Source organism: Alosa pseudoharengus, unplaced genomic scaffold (assembly GCF_046254945.1).
Source record: "Alosa pseudoharengus isolate Yale_2024_CS ecotype anadromous, Long Island Sound unplaced genomic scaffold, YU_APseudo_1.1 YU_APseudo_1.1_scf_18, whole genome shotgun sequence".
Taxonomy (NCBI): Eukaryota; Metazoa; Chordata; class Actinopteri; order Clupeiformes; family Clupeidae; genus Alosa; species Alosa pseudoharengus.
In genome coordinates this window covers 745,001-764,927 of record NW_027468650.1, presented here as the reverse complement: position 1 = coordinate 764,927, position 19,927 = coordinate 745,001, and the positions used below count along the sequence as shown (strand labels likewise).

The 19,927-nt window shown below is 44.2% G+C and overlaps 1 protein-coding gene across 1 annotated transcript in view; it reads right to left on the bottom strand.

Moving 5' to 3' along the window:
* Positions 1 to 16,862: 16,862 nt before the first annotated feature.
* The window catches only part of hacd1 (3-hydroxyacyl-CoA dehydratase 1), a 24,947-nt gene continuing 21,882 nt past the window's right edge, over positions 16,863 to 19,927 (bottom strand). Inside the window, exon 7 of the mRNA XM_076291189.1 lies at positions 16,863 to 17,764. Within this exon, the coding sequence (XP_076147304.1) occupies positions 17,682 to 17,764 (83 nt within the window). The 3' untranslated portion in view covers positions 16,863 to 17,681. The remainder of the gene's footprint in view (positions 17,765 to 19,927) is intronic.

Sequence of the window (19,927 nt, the reverse complement as noted above, 5' to 3'; positions counted from 1 at the left end):
CACACACCACATACACATATACACACACAATACACACAACATAACTTAACACACACACATTACACACACACCACATTACACACTACACAACACATACACCACACACACACACACACACACACACCTACACACACACACACACATTACACACACACACACATTACACATATACACACACACATTACACACACATTACACATTATACACACACACATTACACATTATACACACACACATTACACACACATTACACATTATACACACACACATTACACATTATACACACATTACACACACACACATTACACACACACATTACACATTATACACACATTACACACACACACACACATTACACACACTCCTGAGCCAGCTGTTCCGCACCCTTACACACACACATTACACACACACACACACATTACACACACACACACACACATTACACACACACACATTACTCACACACACACATTACACACACACACACACACATTACACACACACACACACATTACACACATTATACACACATTACACACACACACACACATTACACACATTATACACACATTACACACACACACACACATTACACACACACATTACACACACACATTACACACATTATACACACATTGCACACACATTACACACACACACACATTACACACACACATTACACACACACACCACACACACACACACACACACATACACACACACATTACACACATTACACACACACACATTACACACACACATTACACACACATTACACACACACATTATACACACATTACACACACATTACACACACACACATTACACACACACACACATTACACACACACACTACACATTATACACACACACATTACACACACACACACACACACACACACATTACACACACACACACACACACATTATACACACATTACACACACACACACACACACACACATTATACACACACACACACACACACACATATTACACATACACATTACACACACACACATTACACACACACACATTGCACACACACACACACACTACACACATATTACACACACACATTACACACACAAACACACATTACACACACACACTACACACACACACATTATACACACATTACACACACACACACACACATTATACACACATTACACACACACCCATTACACACACACACACATTACACACACACACACATTACACACACACACACACATTACACACACACACACACATTATACACACATTACACACACACACACATTACACACACATTACACACACACACACATTACACATACACATTACACACACACATTGCACACACACACACATTACACACACACATTACACACACACACACACACACTACACACATATTACACACACACATTACACACACAAACACACATTACACACACACACACATTACACAAACATTACACACACATTACACACACACACACATTACACACACACACACATTACACACATACATTATACATACACACACATTACACACACATACATTACACACACACATTACACACATTACACACACACACACACACACATTACACACACGCACACACACATCATCATTACACACACACACATTATACACTATCATTACACACACCCATTACACACACACACACATTACACACAAACACACACATTACACACCATCATTACACAGACACACACACATTACACACACACACATTACATACCATCATTACACACACACATACATTACACACCATAATTACACACACACGCACACATTACACGCCATCATTACACACACACACACACATTACACACTATCATTACAGACACACACACACACATTACACAGCATCATTACACACATCATCATTACACACACACACATTACACACCATCATTACAAACACACACACACACATTACACACCATCATTACACACACACACACATACACACATTACACACCATCATTACACACACACACACATTGCACACCATCATTACACACACACACATACTACACACATTATACACAGATTCATACACACACACACACATTATAAACACACTCACACTCATTACACACACATACATTATACACACATACACAGACACACATTATACACGGACACACATTACACACACACACACTACACACATTCTTAAATTTCCCCTTGGGGATCAATAAAGTATCTATCTATCTATCTATCTATCTATCTATCTATCTATCACATGCACACACACATTCTACACGGACACACACACACACACATTACACATGCGCACACACACATTCTACACGGACACACACACACACACATTACACATGCGCACACACACATTCTACACGGACACACACACATTACACATGCGCACACACACATTCTACACGGACACACACACACACACATTACACATGCGCACACACACATTCTACACACACACACACACACACACATTACACATGCGCACACACACATTCTACACACACACACATATGCGTGCCTCACCCTCTTCTTGTTGTAGCAGTGTGTGAGAGTTTCCATGAGCTGCAGGTGTGTGTGTTGTTGTGTGTCCAGCGTCTCCCCCAACTGTTTGACCCCCAGCAGAGCTCTCTTAATCTCCCCAATAACACACTCTCGTCCTGCTGCTGAGAGGCCTACACACACACACACACACAGTGCATACACATGCATAGGAATTAAACACACAGACTACTGCTAGTTTACAGTTGAAAAGATGTTTGATACTGATGTGTAAGTGTATAAAGATCTGTGTGTGTTGGTGCTGACGTGTGTGTGTGTGTGTCATTACTGGTGTGTGTGTGTACTGGTGTGTGTGTCTGTACTGGTGTGTGTGTGTGTGTGTACCGGTGTGTGTGTACTGACGTGTGTGTGTGTACTGATGTGTGTGTGTACCAATGTGTGTGTGTGTCTGTACTGACGTGTCAGTAGGTGGGGGTGCTGCAGTTCTGGCGTGAGCTGGTCAGCACTGGCCAGAGAGAGCAGAGAGAGCAGCAACACACTCCTCATCGACTTCATCACCGTCATCTTCATCACCATCATCCTCATCGTCCTCATCTACCACAACTCTGGAGAAACAGGGAAGATGTGTGTGTGTGTGTGTGTTTGATCATTCATACATTCTGTCCACTCTGTTATGAAGAAATCCATTTATAAATCAGCTCTTAGTTCAAAGCCCAAGTTGGCTAGAGTCTGTCTCAGCTCACACTTACATAACACAACACACCCTCACACACACACACATACCCTCACACCCACCTTCATACATACACACACCCTCATACACACACACCCTCACACATATACACACCCTCACACGCACACATACACACACACACCCTCACATACACACACACCCTCACATACACACACCCTCTCACATATACACACCCTCACATACACACTCACCCTCACACATACACACACCCTCACACACACATACCCTCTCACACACACCACAACCCGCACCGACAACAGACAGCAGCGATAATTACCTGAGGGAATAGATATCAGCATACCATTCATATATAGAGTTACTTTTCACAGTCTCCACACACACACTTACACACAGCTTACCTTCGAGATCAGGCGTCGTGTGGGAGATTCAACAGCATGGAGTCCATTTGTGTGAATGTGTGTGTGTGTTTGTGTGTGGACGAGTTTGTGTGTGTGAGGAAGAATGTACGTGTGTGTATGAATGAACCTGTCAGTTTCCACGGCCCCGATTCTATTTCTGCTGAGCAGTCTAATGTGTATCCTATTAAAGAATTAGAGGATCCTGTCTCACACACACCTGCCTTCAGCTTTGCCAAAGAGGACATGTGCATACACACTAATGCTATTTCAAGGTGTGTGTGTGTCTGTGTGTGTGTGTATGTTTGTGTGTGTGTGTGTGTATGTTTGTGTGTGTATGTATGTTTGTGTGTGTGTGTGTGTGTGTGTATGTTTGTGTGTGTGTGTGTATGTTTGTGTGTGTATGTGTGTGTATGTTTGTATGAGGGGCCCTTTAGGACATTATTCAGAATTACCTCTCACACACTATACTGAAACCTCTCACACACTATACTGAAACCTCTCACACGCACGAGTGAAACGCTCTCATATACACAACTGAAACGCTTTCATACACACATGTCAAACCTCTCATACACACATGTGAAACCTCTCACACACTATACTGAAACCTCTCACACACTAATATAAAAACTTTCATATTTTCATGATTTCATATGTGTGTGTGAGAGGATTTCATATGTGTGTGTGTGAGCATTTCATATGTGTGTGTGAGAGCATTTCATATGTGTGTGTGAGAGCGTTTGATATGTGTGTGTGAGAGCAATCTCACTTAAACAGGAAGGTGTTGTCATCAAACAGGAAGAGCGTCATTGCGCGTATCCAATAGGAAGTTGAGCATGTTTCGTGGGAAAGGGTCTACTGTGTAGCTATCATTGAATGGCTGACCATGTCAAATCAAACTTCAAGCAACAACCTTACTGAAGCAGCTGCCTTATTAAGCACTATATTGTCTTCAGCAGACACTATAAGAAGTGTAACAAGACCTCTAACAACTCAACAAGCAGTTTCTACTCCAACGGTGGACGCAAGCCTTTCCTCCCTGTTCCCTTCCCGCCCCCGGATCGATCATGGAAGCACTAGCCGGAGCTCCGCGATTATCCGCACAGCGCTATGAAACACGGTGCTTTTCCGCATGGAGAAACGGAGGGGCATGGAGAACAAGGTTAATATAAATATGTCCGTGTCCATGTCCCTCCGTTTCTCCATGCGGAAAAGCACCGTGTTTCATAGCGCTGATATAAATATGTCCGTGTCCATGTCCCTCCGTTTCTCCATGCGGAAAAGCACCGTGGTTCATAGCGCTGTGCGGATAACCGCGGAGCTCCGGCTTCTGTCACACACACAGCGACAAGAGGCAAATCCCCCGCAGTGTTGAAGAGATCAGTCGTCCCCCTCACTTTTGATAAGGTAAAAAGCCTTATAGGTACGCCAAATAAATAATAACCTATAGGTTTACGCTAGGCTATGTAAAACTCCCCATTAACAGCATCACGTCACTAACCACAACTAAGACTGCACAATCTCGTATTCACTCTGTTGGATATCTGAAGCCAGTTTGTCTACTTAGATACTGTAAATCCTCAAATTATGACCGAGGTCATAAGACAAAGTACAGGCCTTTAGGGGCAGGATTGTATTCGAGTCAGCCCTTTATTTCTTATCCCAGTTTTATTTTGAGACATGCGTTTCTTGGAGCGGCATACTGGTAGGCAATGAAATCTGGGGAGGTATTTGATGATCACTATTATGTTCCATGTAGTTGAAATACTAAAAATCTGTGTAAATTGTAGAATGTTATCTCCTCTCAGGCCTAGGCTAGGCTACTTTCAAGATGATTGTGGCTGCAGCAAGTCGGACTCTACATTTGCGACATGGACAAAAAGGCCTGCTTGAGCATATGAAGGCAGAACATTCATTCATATCACAGAGGGTAGGGCTCTGACTATGGGTGGACTGGGTGGAATGCCGCCTAGATTAAAAAAGTTAAAGCAGATAGCCTGTTTTCCGTTGTATGTTGACAGCTGCTGGACTGGACGGTGGAAGAATAACGATTTTTTTAACTCTCAATTACTGTAACTGTGTGTCAACCTGGCGTTCGTTAGGACCGTACCACTGGAGGAGGGACCGCTCATAAACTCCGCTTAATTGTTGCAAATATAGACTATATAGTTTCGACTTCCGAACAGTTTGTGAGTGCTACTTTGTTAATATTTGGGGAAACTGCGAGTAAGGGGCTGCGTCCGTTCTAGATGTAGGCTGCTGAAGTGCCGCGAGGGCGCAGCAAATGAACTTCAGAAACAATATATTTAAGCTCACGACATTCAGACTGGCACAAAAAGTTATCGGCCACCGGGAAGTTCCGAGGCTCCCGATAGCCAATCCGGGGTTGCATTCAAAGCATTAAATAACTTAATTTAACAGATATTGCAACTGCATGGTTAACTATATCATGAGGTTAATAAAGCTGGTTCCGAATTAGTCATTGAGTTAATAGCTTTATTTTGTTATATAGAAGTATCTAAATAACCTGTTAAAATGTACCAGAATTCAGGAAATTGCATATAGTCCAAAAAAAATTTTTTTGGTGATTAATAAGGCAGCTGCTTCAGTAAGGTTGTTGCTTGAAGTTTGATTTGACATGGTCAGCCATTCAATGATAGCTACACAGTAGACCCTTTCCCACGAAACATGCTCAACTTCCTATTGGATGCGCGCAATGACGCTCTTCCTGTTTGACGACAACACCTTCCTGTTCAAGTGAGATTGCTCTCACACACACATATCAAACGCTCTCACACACACATATGAAATGCTCTCACACACACATATGAAATGCTCACACACACACATATGAAATCCTCTCACACACACATATGAAATCATGAAAATATGACAATTTTCATATTAGTGTTTGAGAGGTTTCAGTATAGTGTGTGAGAGGTTTCACATGTGTGTATGAGAGGTTTGACATGTGTGTATGAAAGCGTTTCAGTTGTGTATATGAGAGCGTTTCACTCGTGCGTGTGAGAGGTTTCAGTATAGTGTGTGAGAGGTTTCAGTATAGCGTGTGAGAGGTTTCAGTATAGTGTGTGAGAGGTTTCAGTATAGTGTGTGAGAGGTTTCACATGTGTGTATGAGAGGTTTCACATGTGTGTATGAGAGGTTTCACATGTGTGTATGAGAGGTTTCACATATGTGTATGAAAGCGTTTCAGTTGTGTATATGAGAGCGTTTCACTCGTGCGTGTGAGAGGTTTCAGTATAGTGTGTGAGAGGTTTCAGTATAGTGTGTGAGAGGTTTCAGTATGGTGTGTGAGAGGTTTCAGTATAGTGTGTGAGAGGTAATTCTGAATAATGTCCTAAAGGGCCCCTCATATGTTTGTGTGTGTACACATACACACTAATGGCGTCTCAGGATAGTCCCTCCCCTGCTCATCATGCTAAAGGCAGAAGTGATTTGTGTTCTCAGTTCTTAAAGAAGACAGAGTGGAAAAGCGTTTTTGCCGTTTGGCTTTGTTGAGCAAGGAGAGTTCAGTGCCCAGATAGCAAACATACACTGGGACGGAACTGGGCCACACCTACCACAACGTCCGGCACGGATCTGCATAATGGACCTGATCCGGCGTCCAAACGCACATCGGTCCAAAATTGGTCTGGATCCGTTTGACGGATCTGGTGCCAATAAGGGCTAAGACTGGCCCAGTTCCGTATGGTACTCTGTGTTACTGACGTGTTCCAGATCTGCTTATCATATGCAATACGGGTCCGCTTATTGTGTGTGGTACGGACCCGTTTATCAGACATCAGCCGGCTTATGTGATATGTGAAATGTGATTGGTAATTAATTATCCTGGAAAATCTGCTTGCTACACATTTGCTAACAGGTTCATTATAGGTTCACCCAGGCTAAAGTTTGTAACGTTTTCCCAACAGCTCAACTAATAAACATAAGCTAGGCTACAAACACAATAGGGGTGAAAAAAAACTTTACACATAAGTGTCTTATTATTTTTTATTCAACAACCTGGCTGTAGAAGTGCAATCCCAGACAAAGTTTAAGTAGTGTTAATTCCACTGTTCCCATCGATATTGAGGCTGTCTCATGCCTCAGTCATCTCCATGGTCAATCTGAAACAACATCAGCCATTTATTCCTTTTTGAAAATAGGCTAAGTTAGCCTAGAAATCTAGGCGCACCCTATCGGCGGCAAATTAATTTGCTCAGCCTGTACGTCTAGTATCAAACCATAGGGATTTCTATTGGCTGACGCCGTGGACGTCATCCAATCACAGCGCTCTATTTTGTGAGAGTCTTAAGGCGGGCTTAACAGGATAACGACAGTCCTGCGACGGTGAACAACAAGGAAGGTGGCTATGGCGAATGAAGAGCGGTTGTTTGAATCGGCGTTGTCGTCAACTTTGGAGGAGTTGTACTTTTTTTTTTTTTTAAAGTTGAGCAACACAATGCACTTAAGTCATTCCTTTCGAAGAAGGATGTATTTGCCGTTTTGCCGACCGGATACGGATATGGTCGTAGCGCTGGCCTATTACATGCCTAGGCAGTTTGAAAGACAATTCTCTGCCTGCCCCTTGGATTAAGCGAGGTGAATGGTTCGATTCCAGACTATACATTTCAATGATATAGGATGGCCCGCCAGGCTAAGGCTGTCACAATTACACTCGTTTTTTTATCATCAGTGATCCTGTTAGCGTTATCACGGTTTTCCCAAAATAGTTATTGTGATGGCTGTTTTGCTCAAGCTAATCTAGTATATTGCTGGAAAATAATAGCATATAACCTTACAGTAAAGTTATCAATCGCTCGGCTGTTTGTTGTTGTCTCTGAATAAACCAACAGAGATAAAAAGCAGATTTTGAAAAGTTGAGCTGTGTCCTAGTCCAACCGCAGGCTGGCAAATCATGTCAAAAGATTGATAGTGAGCAAACCAAAGATCCTTGATTAACGTTACTGCTTGAACTTCTGCATGCGTGGCAAGAATATGGGGTTGTCTCATACTACTTTTACCACTGCTAGGTAATAATAAAAATAATGAAACGAGCATATGATCAATATTGAGCCAACTATATCTTCTTTTCGGATGTCGGATGTCCCTTCACCCTGGAATCTGGTCTCTGGGCGAACAACCCAAACGAGTGGCCAGAGGTGGACTATGGAATTACCTCATTGAGTCTCCAGGTATATCGGATATTTCACACTTTGAGTCTCCAGGTATATTGGATATTTCACACTTTGTTTGGTTTGCCCCTTTGGTAGTCTAGTACAGCAATTTAATTCGCAATAATGTCACATTCGCAATAATACCCACTGATGATGGTGAGCCAGATTCCTCAAAGAAAAAGAAGGGGTCATTCAATACGAAATATGACGAGTCATATTTAAAATAGCCTATGGTTTCTCGCATGCACCAAGTCCTTTATGTGTGGTATTTGGCGATAAGTTGTCAAATGATGCAATTAAACCATCAAAGCTAATTCGACATCTAGAGTTCAAGTATCGTACACTTAAAGACAAACCCCTTGAGTTCTTTGAGCGTAAGAAAAGCGAGCAAGAAGGACAAAAAACTAGTGCGTAAAGCAACCACATCGGTGAACGTGGCTGCGCTAAAAGCCTCATAGTGGCTAGTCGGATTGCTAAATCTAAAAAGGCCTTTACTATTGGGGAAGAGTTAATTCTGCCTGCTGGTAAAGGCATGTGCAATGAACTCCTTGGGGAGGCTGCAGCAAAAAAAAAATAGCTCAGGTACCGCTTTCTGCAAGCACTGTCTATAGGCGAATTGATGATATGTCAGAGGATATTGAGGCACAGTTGTTAGAGAGGGCGAATGGGTCACCGTGGTCACTGGCGCCTTAATGCAGGGGCTTACCTGGGCTTCAGCCCAGGGGCCTCGACCAATGAGGGGCCTCCTAATAATAATAATGATAATCAATAATAATAAATGGCCGTGTCCGTATCCGCGGCGTCATTAGCCTACTCTGGAGCTAGCCTAAATAATTGAGCACATCGTACTGCTCTACAATTACATCCATGCAGAGGCCCCCTTTGTCTTTTCCAATTCTAAAATGTAACAAAATGTAACAAAACGTAATAAATCCCAACGGGTGTAGAGGAGAGGCTGAAACTGACTGACAAACTTATCATACAAACTCTGGAGATAACGTGGGTAGAATTGAAGCAACGATAAACGAATGACGTGGATTCCTGTAACTGTCCATGAAAACAAGGCATAGCAGGTAAATATCGTAACAAATAGCCTGGAAATGAAACGGCTTTAAAAACATGTATTTCACTTGTCTCATTGGAGTGAACGCAGAACATGGGCTGTGGCGCAAATAAATGAATTAGTGATCTGCATCTCCGTTCACCAACAGCTAAGTTTGTGCTAACCCATTCGCACATATAATAGTCTATGTTATGTTTTCTCCATTGTTAACGTGAGATATGTCTCCATGTAGTGTGATAATGCATAAGGTAGCCATGTTCACGTCACATGAGCCAGCTTGTTCTGTAGGCTAAAAGTATTTCTGTCCCTCCCAAACTGCGTTAAACTGGTGTGTTAAGTAGACAGAATTTCAAAAAAACTCCTGGGGAACCCCCCGACACGACAAACACATGCACTTTTGAAAAGCTTTTAAACGTCCATGTGTACCCATCTTTTAACTTAGCCTACAGCCAGTGTTGTAAAAGTTCAACGCTTGTTTTCGTGCAGTAGGCTAGCCTTTTTGATAAGCGATGTCATGGGTAGGCTGACGTGATTCGAGGGCTTTCTGTTCCTGTTTATGTAAAGGTTTTACGTGCTGAATAATGATAGGCTACACTGCATGTTATTAACCAAAAGCGCACGCTATGTGTCGGGTCAGATCGCGGGCCGGGTATCATTTAATCATAATTAATATTTACGGTTGGGGGGGCCTTAAAAAACATATAGCCCAGGGGCCTCGGGTGGTATTAAGGCGCCCCTGGTGAGAACAGCCGTGAGAACAGCCTGTCTGTAAGACACCCCTGCTGAAAAAACCAGCCTGACCAGCTAAAGGTGGTTTGCTGGTTGACCAGCTTGTTTGACCATGGTTGACCAGCTAGACCAGCAAATCTATTGCGAAAACATACCCACCTAACGATGGTAATTCAACTGGTTTTGCTTGTCGTACCACCTCAAGCTGGTCATTTTAGCGGGTGTTGCTGGTCTACACTGCTGGTTTAACTGGCCGTGCCAGCTTATGTTGGTCAAACCAGCATGACCATCTTACACCAACAATGTCAAGCTTGGCAGGCTGGTCACCAGCATGACCATCTTGCACCAGCTGTATCCCACACGACAGGCTGGTCAAACCAGCATGACCAGCTTCCTCAGATGGGCACGCCAGCATATCCAGCTGGTGGTCCAACCAGCTACACCAGCAAAGACCAGCAAGAGCTGGAAGAAAACCAGCAAAGACCAGCTAAAACCAGCTACCAGCATAAGCTGGTTTGTAGCTGTTTTTTTCAGCAGGGACGTGAGAACAGCCTGTCTGTAAGATGAGTTTAATGGTGAGAACAGCCGTGAGAACAGCGTGTCTGTAAGACACGTTTAATGGTGAGAACAGCGTGTCTGTAAGACACGTTTAATGTTGAGAACAGTGCAGACATCTCAACCTCCAAAAAGTCATTTCAGGGAGGTATCCCTTTCTAAATGGAGTTGTTCTCTGGCATCTGCCTTCATCACATTTGGAAATCTCTGCCAAAGTCAAAATTTGCTCTGGTTTCACATCACCTTGGTTCTCTGGATTGACCACTGACAGATTTGTCAAGATTTGGTCTCTCTTTGGGAACTTTTCCTTTACTTTTTGAAAGCTTCTGACATAAAATGCTCTGGCATCTTTGTAGAATTGTTTCGTCTTGTGAGTGGAGAGTGCTTCCTCACTGGTCAAAAGCCTCCTCGTCAAGAACCCAACAAAAAGTTCTTCATCTGGACAGTGAATTTCAGGGTTGCTTACATCTATCTCCTGCAATTTCATTTCCCTCAATACCTTTGGCACAATAAATCTACTTCCTATGTCATGCAGGAGTTCTTCCACACTGTCATTTAACTTGAAAAGAACTGGTGCCTTGTTTTGAAAAATCACATTAAATTTATCAAAGCACTATGTAAAATTGTGGAGAAAACTAGTGTAAAGTTTCATACTGGGGTCTGTCAACCTCTTCTGAATGTCACAGGACTTGTGATTCTCACTATGTGATTCAAAACTAGATGTACCGCAGAGCGGTACAAAATATGACCGCCGCCCAGTCCAGCACATTTTTTCCACAAAAATAAATCACGCTGAAAGGCCTATATGATTCTAACTGTCTCACTAAATTGCATTATCCACACGTACTCAATTCTCACTGATATCTGCTAGACAACAAGTAACAAAACATGATTAGTTCATAGATTTCACATGTAAAATTAATTTTATACAACCCCACCTCCATCTTGCCTGTTCATAATTCTGAGAAATTCTTGAATTGTGTGCATGTGTGCATGTTCATGTTTATGTTGTGTGTGTGTGTGTGTGTGCGTGTGCGTGCGTGCGTGTGCGTGCGCTTGTGTGTGCCTGCGTATGTGCCTGTGCAAGCGTACATATGTCTACTGTGCGAGTATGTGTCATTCGTATGATTACTGTGAATGTATGTGTGTGTGTGTGTATCTGTTTGTGCACATGTGTGTACATGAAATGGGTTAACATGACCCCTGGAGGCAAACATACGGAAAAAAATGGTCATCCTAGTCCCTACGGTTCTCAAGATATTCAGAGAACTGTGTCTGCCCTACCCTCCTTTCGGGGGTCCAGTCCAGCGGGGGGGCTACAGATCAAAACGAAAAATGACGGTTCCATGCTATCCATGTGGGGGTACATGCCCACCAAGTTTTGTGTACCCCGGTCTTTCAGTGTCCCGGGAATCATTGTTGGTGTACGTCACTAAATGTACACATAAATTATTTTATTGTAAGGCCCCCCATGAACGAAAGTACACAAAACTTGGCATGCATTCGGAAGGGTGTCATAATGATCCTACACTTTTAATTTCGTGCAGTTTTGACCTTGTCAGCCAGAGATAATTTTTTGCTTTTTAATTTTTAACTAGGTGGCGCTATACATGAAATAAGTGGTAATGGGATGGGTTGACATGCCCCGTTAAGACCAACATACATAAAAAAGGTGGACCTCCTAGGCCCTACGGTTCTCGAGATATTCACAGAAAACTGTCTCCGGCCACCTACAGGCCAGTTGGTGTATAGTAACATAAATTAATTTATTGTGTGGCCCCCCATGAACGGAATTCCACAAAATTTGGCGTGCATACAGAGGGTGTCATAATGATCATACACTTCCAATTTCGTGCAATTTTGATTATGTTAGGTCACAGATACCTTCAATTACAACACCTCATTTTTACTTTTTTGTGTTTAACTAGGTGGCGCTATACATGAAATGAGTGGTTATGGAATGGGTTGACATGGCCCCTTGAGATCAACATACAAAAAAAAAATGGTCCTCCTAAACCTTACGGTTCTCGAGATATTCACAGAAAACTGTGTCTGCCCTACCCTCCTTTCGGGCGGTCCAGTCCAGCGGGGGGGCTACAGATCAAAACGAAAAACGATGGTTCCATGCTATCCATGTGGGGTTACATGCCCACCAAGTTTTGTGTACCCCGGTCTTTCAGTGTCCCGGGACTCATTGACGGAAATTTGGACATGCGAAAAAGAAAAAAAAAAAAAAAAAAATCTGTCTAAACCTATATGGCCGCTTCGCTGCGCGGCGGTCATAATAAGAACTAAAGGCTGGCCACTGGTAGAGCAGATGGTCCAAACCTTTTCCCAAAGAAAGCCAACGTGTTGGACAGTGCCTTTGTACTCTCTGCTGGGCTACATCGCAAAAGTCCTGAAACTGCTTAAGGTATTCTCTTCTTTTTGAACTTTTCTCAAAGTAGTAGTAGATGTCAATTAGCAATTCCTCAGGCGACATTGAGAGCTCTTTAGCAGCAGTTTTGACACATATGTTAACCAAGTGACTCGGACAGCCAACACTGTATATATATGGTGCATGTGCTTTTACTCTTGATAAGACAGAGTTGTTTTTACCAATCATGACATTGCAGTTGTCACTAGGGATGCACCAAATCCAGATTTTTGGGGTTCGGCCGAATACCGAATCCACTGGTTAAGATTCTGCCGAATCCGAAACCGAATACCGAATGCTACTCCATCCTCAGTCCATTAACACAGTAAACACATTTATGAAGTAAATAACATCCACAGCAGTGTATATTTAATTTTATTTTATTTTAACTGCAAATTGAACATGTAGCTCGACTAGAATCACCTTCTTTGGACTGAAAGTACTGCCAAACAACACTTTTTCTGCTCACGAGTTCCATTTTCACTTTCTCACTCACACAGCCTGAGCTACTGCATTCGAACGGGCCACCTACGTAAACACCTTCCTATAATCAAAGGCGGTGTCATGACGTCGACCAGTGTAGCGCGCATAGTGTAAGCGTAGGGTTCGGTTCGGTGGGGAAAAATTCTAAGGTTCGGCAGAAACCGAACCCTGTCAAAAAATCCAATATTCGGCTGAATCCGAAACCGAATCCTGGATTCGGTGCATCCCTAGTTGTCACTACTGAATCCTACGCAATTAGACCATTCAAGTCTTTGCTTTCATCAACCATAATACTGTATGGCCTTTTTTCTGTCTGAATTAACTTGTATAAATCCTCTGAACATTCAGGTTCCAGTGCCAGGTTCATCATAGCTGCTGTCTTAGTGGAAGAGCAGGCGTAATGTTTTGCAATCTCAGAGTCTGGAAACATTTTCCTAAATAACTTGCCTGTGTGCCTACACACATGGAATGGCAGGTTATGTTCCACAATAAAGGATGTGAATCACACCTCAGCTGTAGTCACCTTCTCAGTGAGACTTTTCCTATCTGAATGGAAGAACTGAGATATATTGGAGCAGCCTTCCCTGCGCTTAGCCTCCCTAACATGTTAGGGTCCCTAAAAGACATAAAAGCATAATATAATTTCAATAGGCTTAGCCCTATATGCAATTCTTTGTTAATTTTGTTAAAATATGTAGATTACTTTTACTATTTATATAAGCTGCTTATACTATTTATAAACTGCTTTTATTTATATTCCATTGCAACTTTAAACAGGTCTAAGGAGTTTGTTGCACATGAAATGAAAGTTGAACTCACCTCAACATGTCTTTTACAGTCATTTAACCCGCCATGGGTAATGCTGAAGTCACTGTTACAAACTGTACAGCGTGCAAGACTGTCATCATGTTTAACTTGTATAATACAGGGGTAAACTTTTGTGTAGTCTGGCGTAAAATGTGTCTTATACTTTGGTTTTTTGGGGCACTCTCCCTCTGCCATGACGCTCCTGTCCCTGATACACTGACTGAATGGATTCATTAATTCGGTTTGGGAGAAGAGATAAAAGCCCGCCCACACTGACAATTGATTGGTTGACTTACAAAAACAGGCCAATCAGGATACTTCATGAGGCACACACGCACACGGTCTCTCTCTCCATCTCCCTCTCTGTCGAGCGTGCTCGCTCTTGCTCGCTCACTCTAGATTCCGGGAGATTTGATCTCATTTGCGGGCATCAGGGAGCCGCTATCAGTATGCGGGAGACTCCCGGAACACTTGAGATGTCTGTGAGATGTGTTTGAGATGTCTGTGAGATGTGTTTGAGATGTCTGTGAGATGTGTTTGAGATGTCTGTGAGCTCCACACACTTCACCTCCAGTATCACTGCACACTTCATCTTTCTGGATGTGTTGCTCAGTTCTGGAAGCAGATTGGATGAGCCTGCAGTTCTGGAAGCGGATTGGATGACCCTGCTTCTCAACATCTTGAAGCTACGCTGTATTGGATGACCCTGCTTCTCAACATCTTGAACCTACGCTGTATTTTTAATCCATCTCTGATTGATGACCCTCTGCAGAGAGAGTTGGAGTGTGTGGGTTTGTGTTCACAGGCTATGATCAGTGTGTCCAGGCAACACACACACACACACATGCACAAACTGACACACACACATACATGCACAAACTGACACACACACACGTGTCTTCTTGTGTCTTCACATTTTTATTCCCATCGTTCGACTTCCTGTTTCTCTCAGCCCCGCCTCCATTCTGCTCAGCGGTACACAAGACTTGCAATGACCTCACAGTAGCACCGTAAAGAGGGAACACACACACACACACACACACACACACTCACTCATTCTCTCAAAATACACACATTCATGTGACATTGACAAATAAATAGTGGACGGAGAGAGGCAGACAACTGGGAGTGCTGTGGGTCAGAGGTCGGGGGTCACAGAGAGCCCTTGACCAATCCCAGCCCTGATCTGCCTGACGGCAGCCACTCCCCCGCGCCTCAGCCAATAAATAAAAACGTTTGACAGTGGAGATGTAAACATGGAGCCCGTTGTCATGACAACACAACACAACCCTCTCACATCACACCCAAGCACATCTGTTCACATCACCTCACGCGCGTGTGTGTGTGGCAAAGCACAGACAGGCTTCTAATGTGTATTCGCCTTATTCACCCGGCGGCCAGAACGAGGCTACACCTCAGCCTCAGATTACACCTCAGGTAATGCACTCCGTTTGCAAACTGCCAAGAAGAAAGCAGAAGGGTTCACTGGCCTGTTCTTCTTCTTCAGTGAGTTCTTTTGTCAGAAACGGAGTGCATTACCTCCACCATCTGCTGGACTGAGGTGTAATAGCACCATCTGCTGGACTGAGGTGTAATAGCACCATCTGCTGGACTGAGGTGTAATAGCACCATCTGCTGGACTGAGGTGTAATAGCACATCTGCTGGACTGAGGTGTAATAGCACCATCTGCTGGACTGAGGCGTAGTGGTAAGTGTACCCTGTAGCCTCGTTCTGGCCGCCGGGTGAATAAGGCGAATTCCACCACAGCCAGCACACACTCCCCTTATATGCCCCGTCACACACGCACGCACACACACCACACACACACACACACACACACCACACACACACGCACGCACACACACACACCACACACACACGCACGCACGCACACACACCACACACGCACGCACACACACAACACACACACACACACACACACCACACACACACACACACACCACACACACACACACACACACCACACACACACGCACACACACACACACACGCACGCACACACACACTACACACACACACACACACCACACACACACCGCACACACCACACACACACTACACACACACACACACACACACACACACACACCACACACACACACACACACACACGGCTGGGGACCAGTAGCCATCTGCTTCATCTGGGCAGGACCTTTACAGACGTCGGACGCCTGCTGCCTCATCTGGGCCACGCCTGGGCCACGCCTGGGAGTGTGTTAAGGAAGCGCTCAGGTCTACTGCACGGACAGACTGCTGCTGGTCAGATGAGTGAGTGCCCGCTGCTGCAGGTCGATGGCTGGTTGAGCTCCTGTTGCATTCTGGGAGCCCCATCGTCCAGCTCTGGGCCTCCTCCAGGCTCCGCCCCCTCTCTACCAGCTCACCCAATCAGAAGGCTATGATTGGAGGAGGGGTGTAATTGAGGCGGATCCTGATTGGGTAGAAGGGGTGTCAGTTTGTTTGTGACTGGAGGAGTTGTGAGGAGATGGAGCGTGGTTGGGGTTGGGTTTGCTTGGTTTGGGTGGAGTGTGGTTGGGTTGTGGTCTGTTTGGTTTGGGTTGGGGTGGTTGGGTTGTGCTCTTGTGGGTTGTTGGGTGGAGTGTGGTTGGGTTGTGGTCTGTTTGGTTTGGGTTGGGGTGGTTGGGTTGTGCTCTTGTGGGTTGTTGGGTGGAGTGTGGTTGGGTTGTGGTCTGTTTGGTTTGGGTTGGGGTGGTTGGGTTGTGGTCTGTTTGGTTTGGGTTGGGGTGGTTGGGTTGTGCTCTTGTGGGTTGTTGGGTTGGGGTGGTTGGGTTGTGGGGCGTCTAGTCGTCCTTCTCCACGATCACCTCTCCATGAAGAACTCGTCTCCTCTGGCGCAGCATGTGGAGGAACAGCTGTGGAAACACTAGAGCCAGCAGAGCAGAGGTCAGCAGAGCACAGGACAGCAGAGCACAGGACAGCAGAGCAGAGCAGAGGTCAGCAGAGCAGAGCAGAGGTCAGCAGAGCAGAGCACAGGACAGCAGAGCAGAGCACAGGACAGCAGAGCAGAGGTCAGCAGAGCAGAGCAGAGGTCAGCAGAGCAGAGGTCAGCAGAGCAGAGCACAGGACAGCAGAGCAGAGCAGAGGACAGCAGAGCAGAGCAGAGGTCAGCAGAGCAGAGCAGAGGTCAGCAGAGCAGAGGTCAGCAGAGCAGAGCAGAGGTCAGCAGAGCAGAGCACAGGACAGCAGAGCAGAGGACAGCAGAGCACAGGACAGGACAGGACAGCAGAGCAGAGCACAGGTCAGCAGAGCAGAGCAGAGGTCAGCAGAGCACAGGACAGCAGAGCAGAGCAGAGGTCAGCAGAGCATTTTGTAATAAGTATATTTATTCTACTGCTTGATTCAGTTTCCCATTGTGAAGGTTCTTTAGAATGTGCATTTAAAAAAATCGGTTATTTGTACGGCTATGAAGTAGTTCCAATTTTTGACTTTCTTAGGCCTACATATTTTGTATCAATTCGCCCAAGTTCTTTAGAACGTTCAGTGAAAATTACCGTTAATTTGAAACATTGTATCAAGGGAAAACAGCAAAGAAACACCACTGGGCTGATTATGTCTGATTACGGCCTACCAGAAATTACTTTCAATGAACGCCTGCTGCTGTTGGACTTGAGAAGCGCTTCACCAACCACGTTCAGCTGCTGTCCGAGGCTGGACTGGAGAGGCGGCAGATCAAACTTCATCAATGGGAACGTGCAGTTCAATTTACAAAAATATTTAACAGCTTTAACTATCCAAATGAGATAACAAAAAAATGTAAAATGAACTTAAAGGGAAACTTGGCAGGATTTCCCCCTCTGCTGGACAAATTGTGCATTATGCTATTTCAAACTGTGGGAAGAGGTAATGATAAAGCACATGGATTTGTTTACAAGCTAGCAAAACGGTTAGCATAAGTTCGGCAGACAATGTGGATGTTACAAGTTAAGAAACACGATTTGAAACGAGTTTCTTGTTTCTCACTTCCCTTTCCGGGATGGTAGTCTCAATGTTGCAAGGTTGATTTTCCGCCTGGGGACGCTAGGGGCAGTGGGAAAAGTAACCATTTTCACCGGAACAGGTCATTTAACCATCCAAATGATTTCTAAACGGGTTTATTACGTTGAAATAGTTGCCAAGTTCACCTTTAATATTTAACATGTTGTTAACAGTAGAATAAGCGGGATAATGGACTTCACTCCATTAGATTATCCGAAAAATAAACGCACTACGAGGTTGAACGGCCACTCCCCTGCGCGTCTTGGCCACATTACAACCTCGAACGTGCGTTTATTTTGGGATAATCTAATGGAGTGAAGTCCATTATCCCGCTTATTCTACTGCTTGATTCAGTTTCCCATTGTGAAGGTTCTTTACAGCTTCTGTAGCGTGCATGCACGTAATACCGTAGCGTGCGTGCGCATTCTCTCCCATCGAGATCCGTAATACCATAGCGTGCGTGCGCATTCCCTCTCCTGCTGAATCCTATTGAGATCCGTAACACCGTAGGCCTACACCTGCAGGCGCCGCCTGATCTTATCAACGAATCATTAGGCCTTTTGAAGCCAACATTATGAGTCCGTTAAATGTGTTAAACATTTAAATGTGTTAATGGAGAAAAGTGATTTCGCTTGTTATTGTCGATTCAGATTTTAGATTATGGGAGGTGATCCACAAAAGCCATATGGTCAGAACAATGGGATGTCGGAGCAGAGGGTTTATTTTTTCGAAACAAAGGGACGTTGAACTACTGGGCTGTCGGACCAAAGGGAATTTTTCAGGTTAATGAGAGGTCGGAACAATGGAGCGTCGGAGAAATGACACGGCACCGGTGCCCTGACGTGTGGCCTAACTGAAGACCAAGTGGCCTTGCCCATAAAAATGACAGGCTTGGTCCACACTGACCAGCGATAAGTATTTCTTTGTGTTGATGAATGTGATGACTAAAATTTGATGGATTCTGATTGGCTGTTAGCTTTTTATCGTTCTCAAAATCACCCTGAAAGTGAGCCTCAACAATATCGTTCTTCATGTTCTTATAGTTATAGTT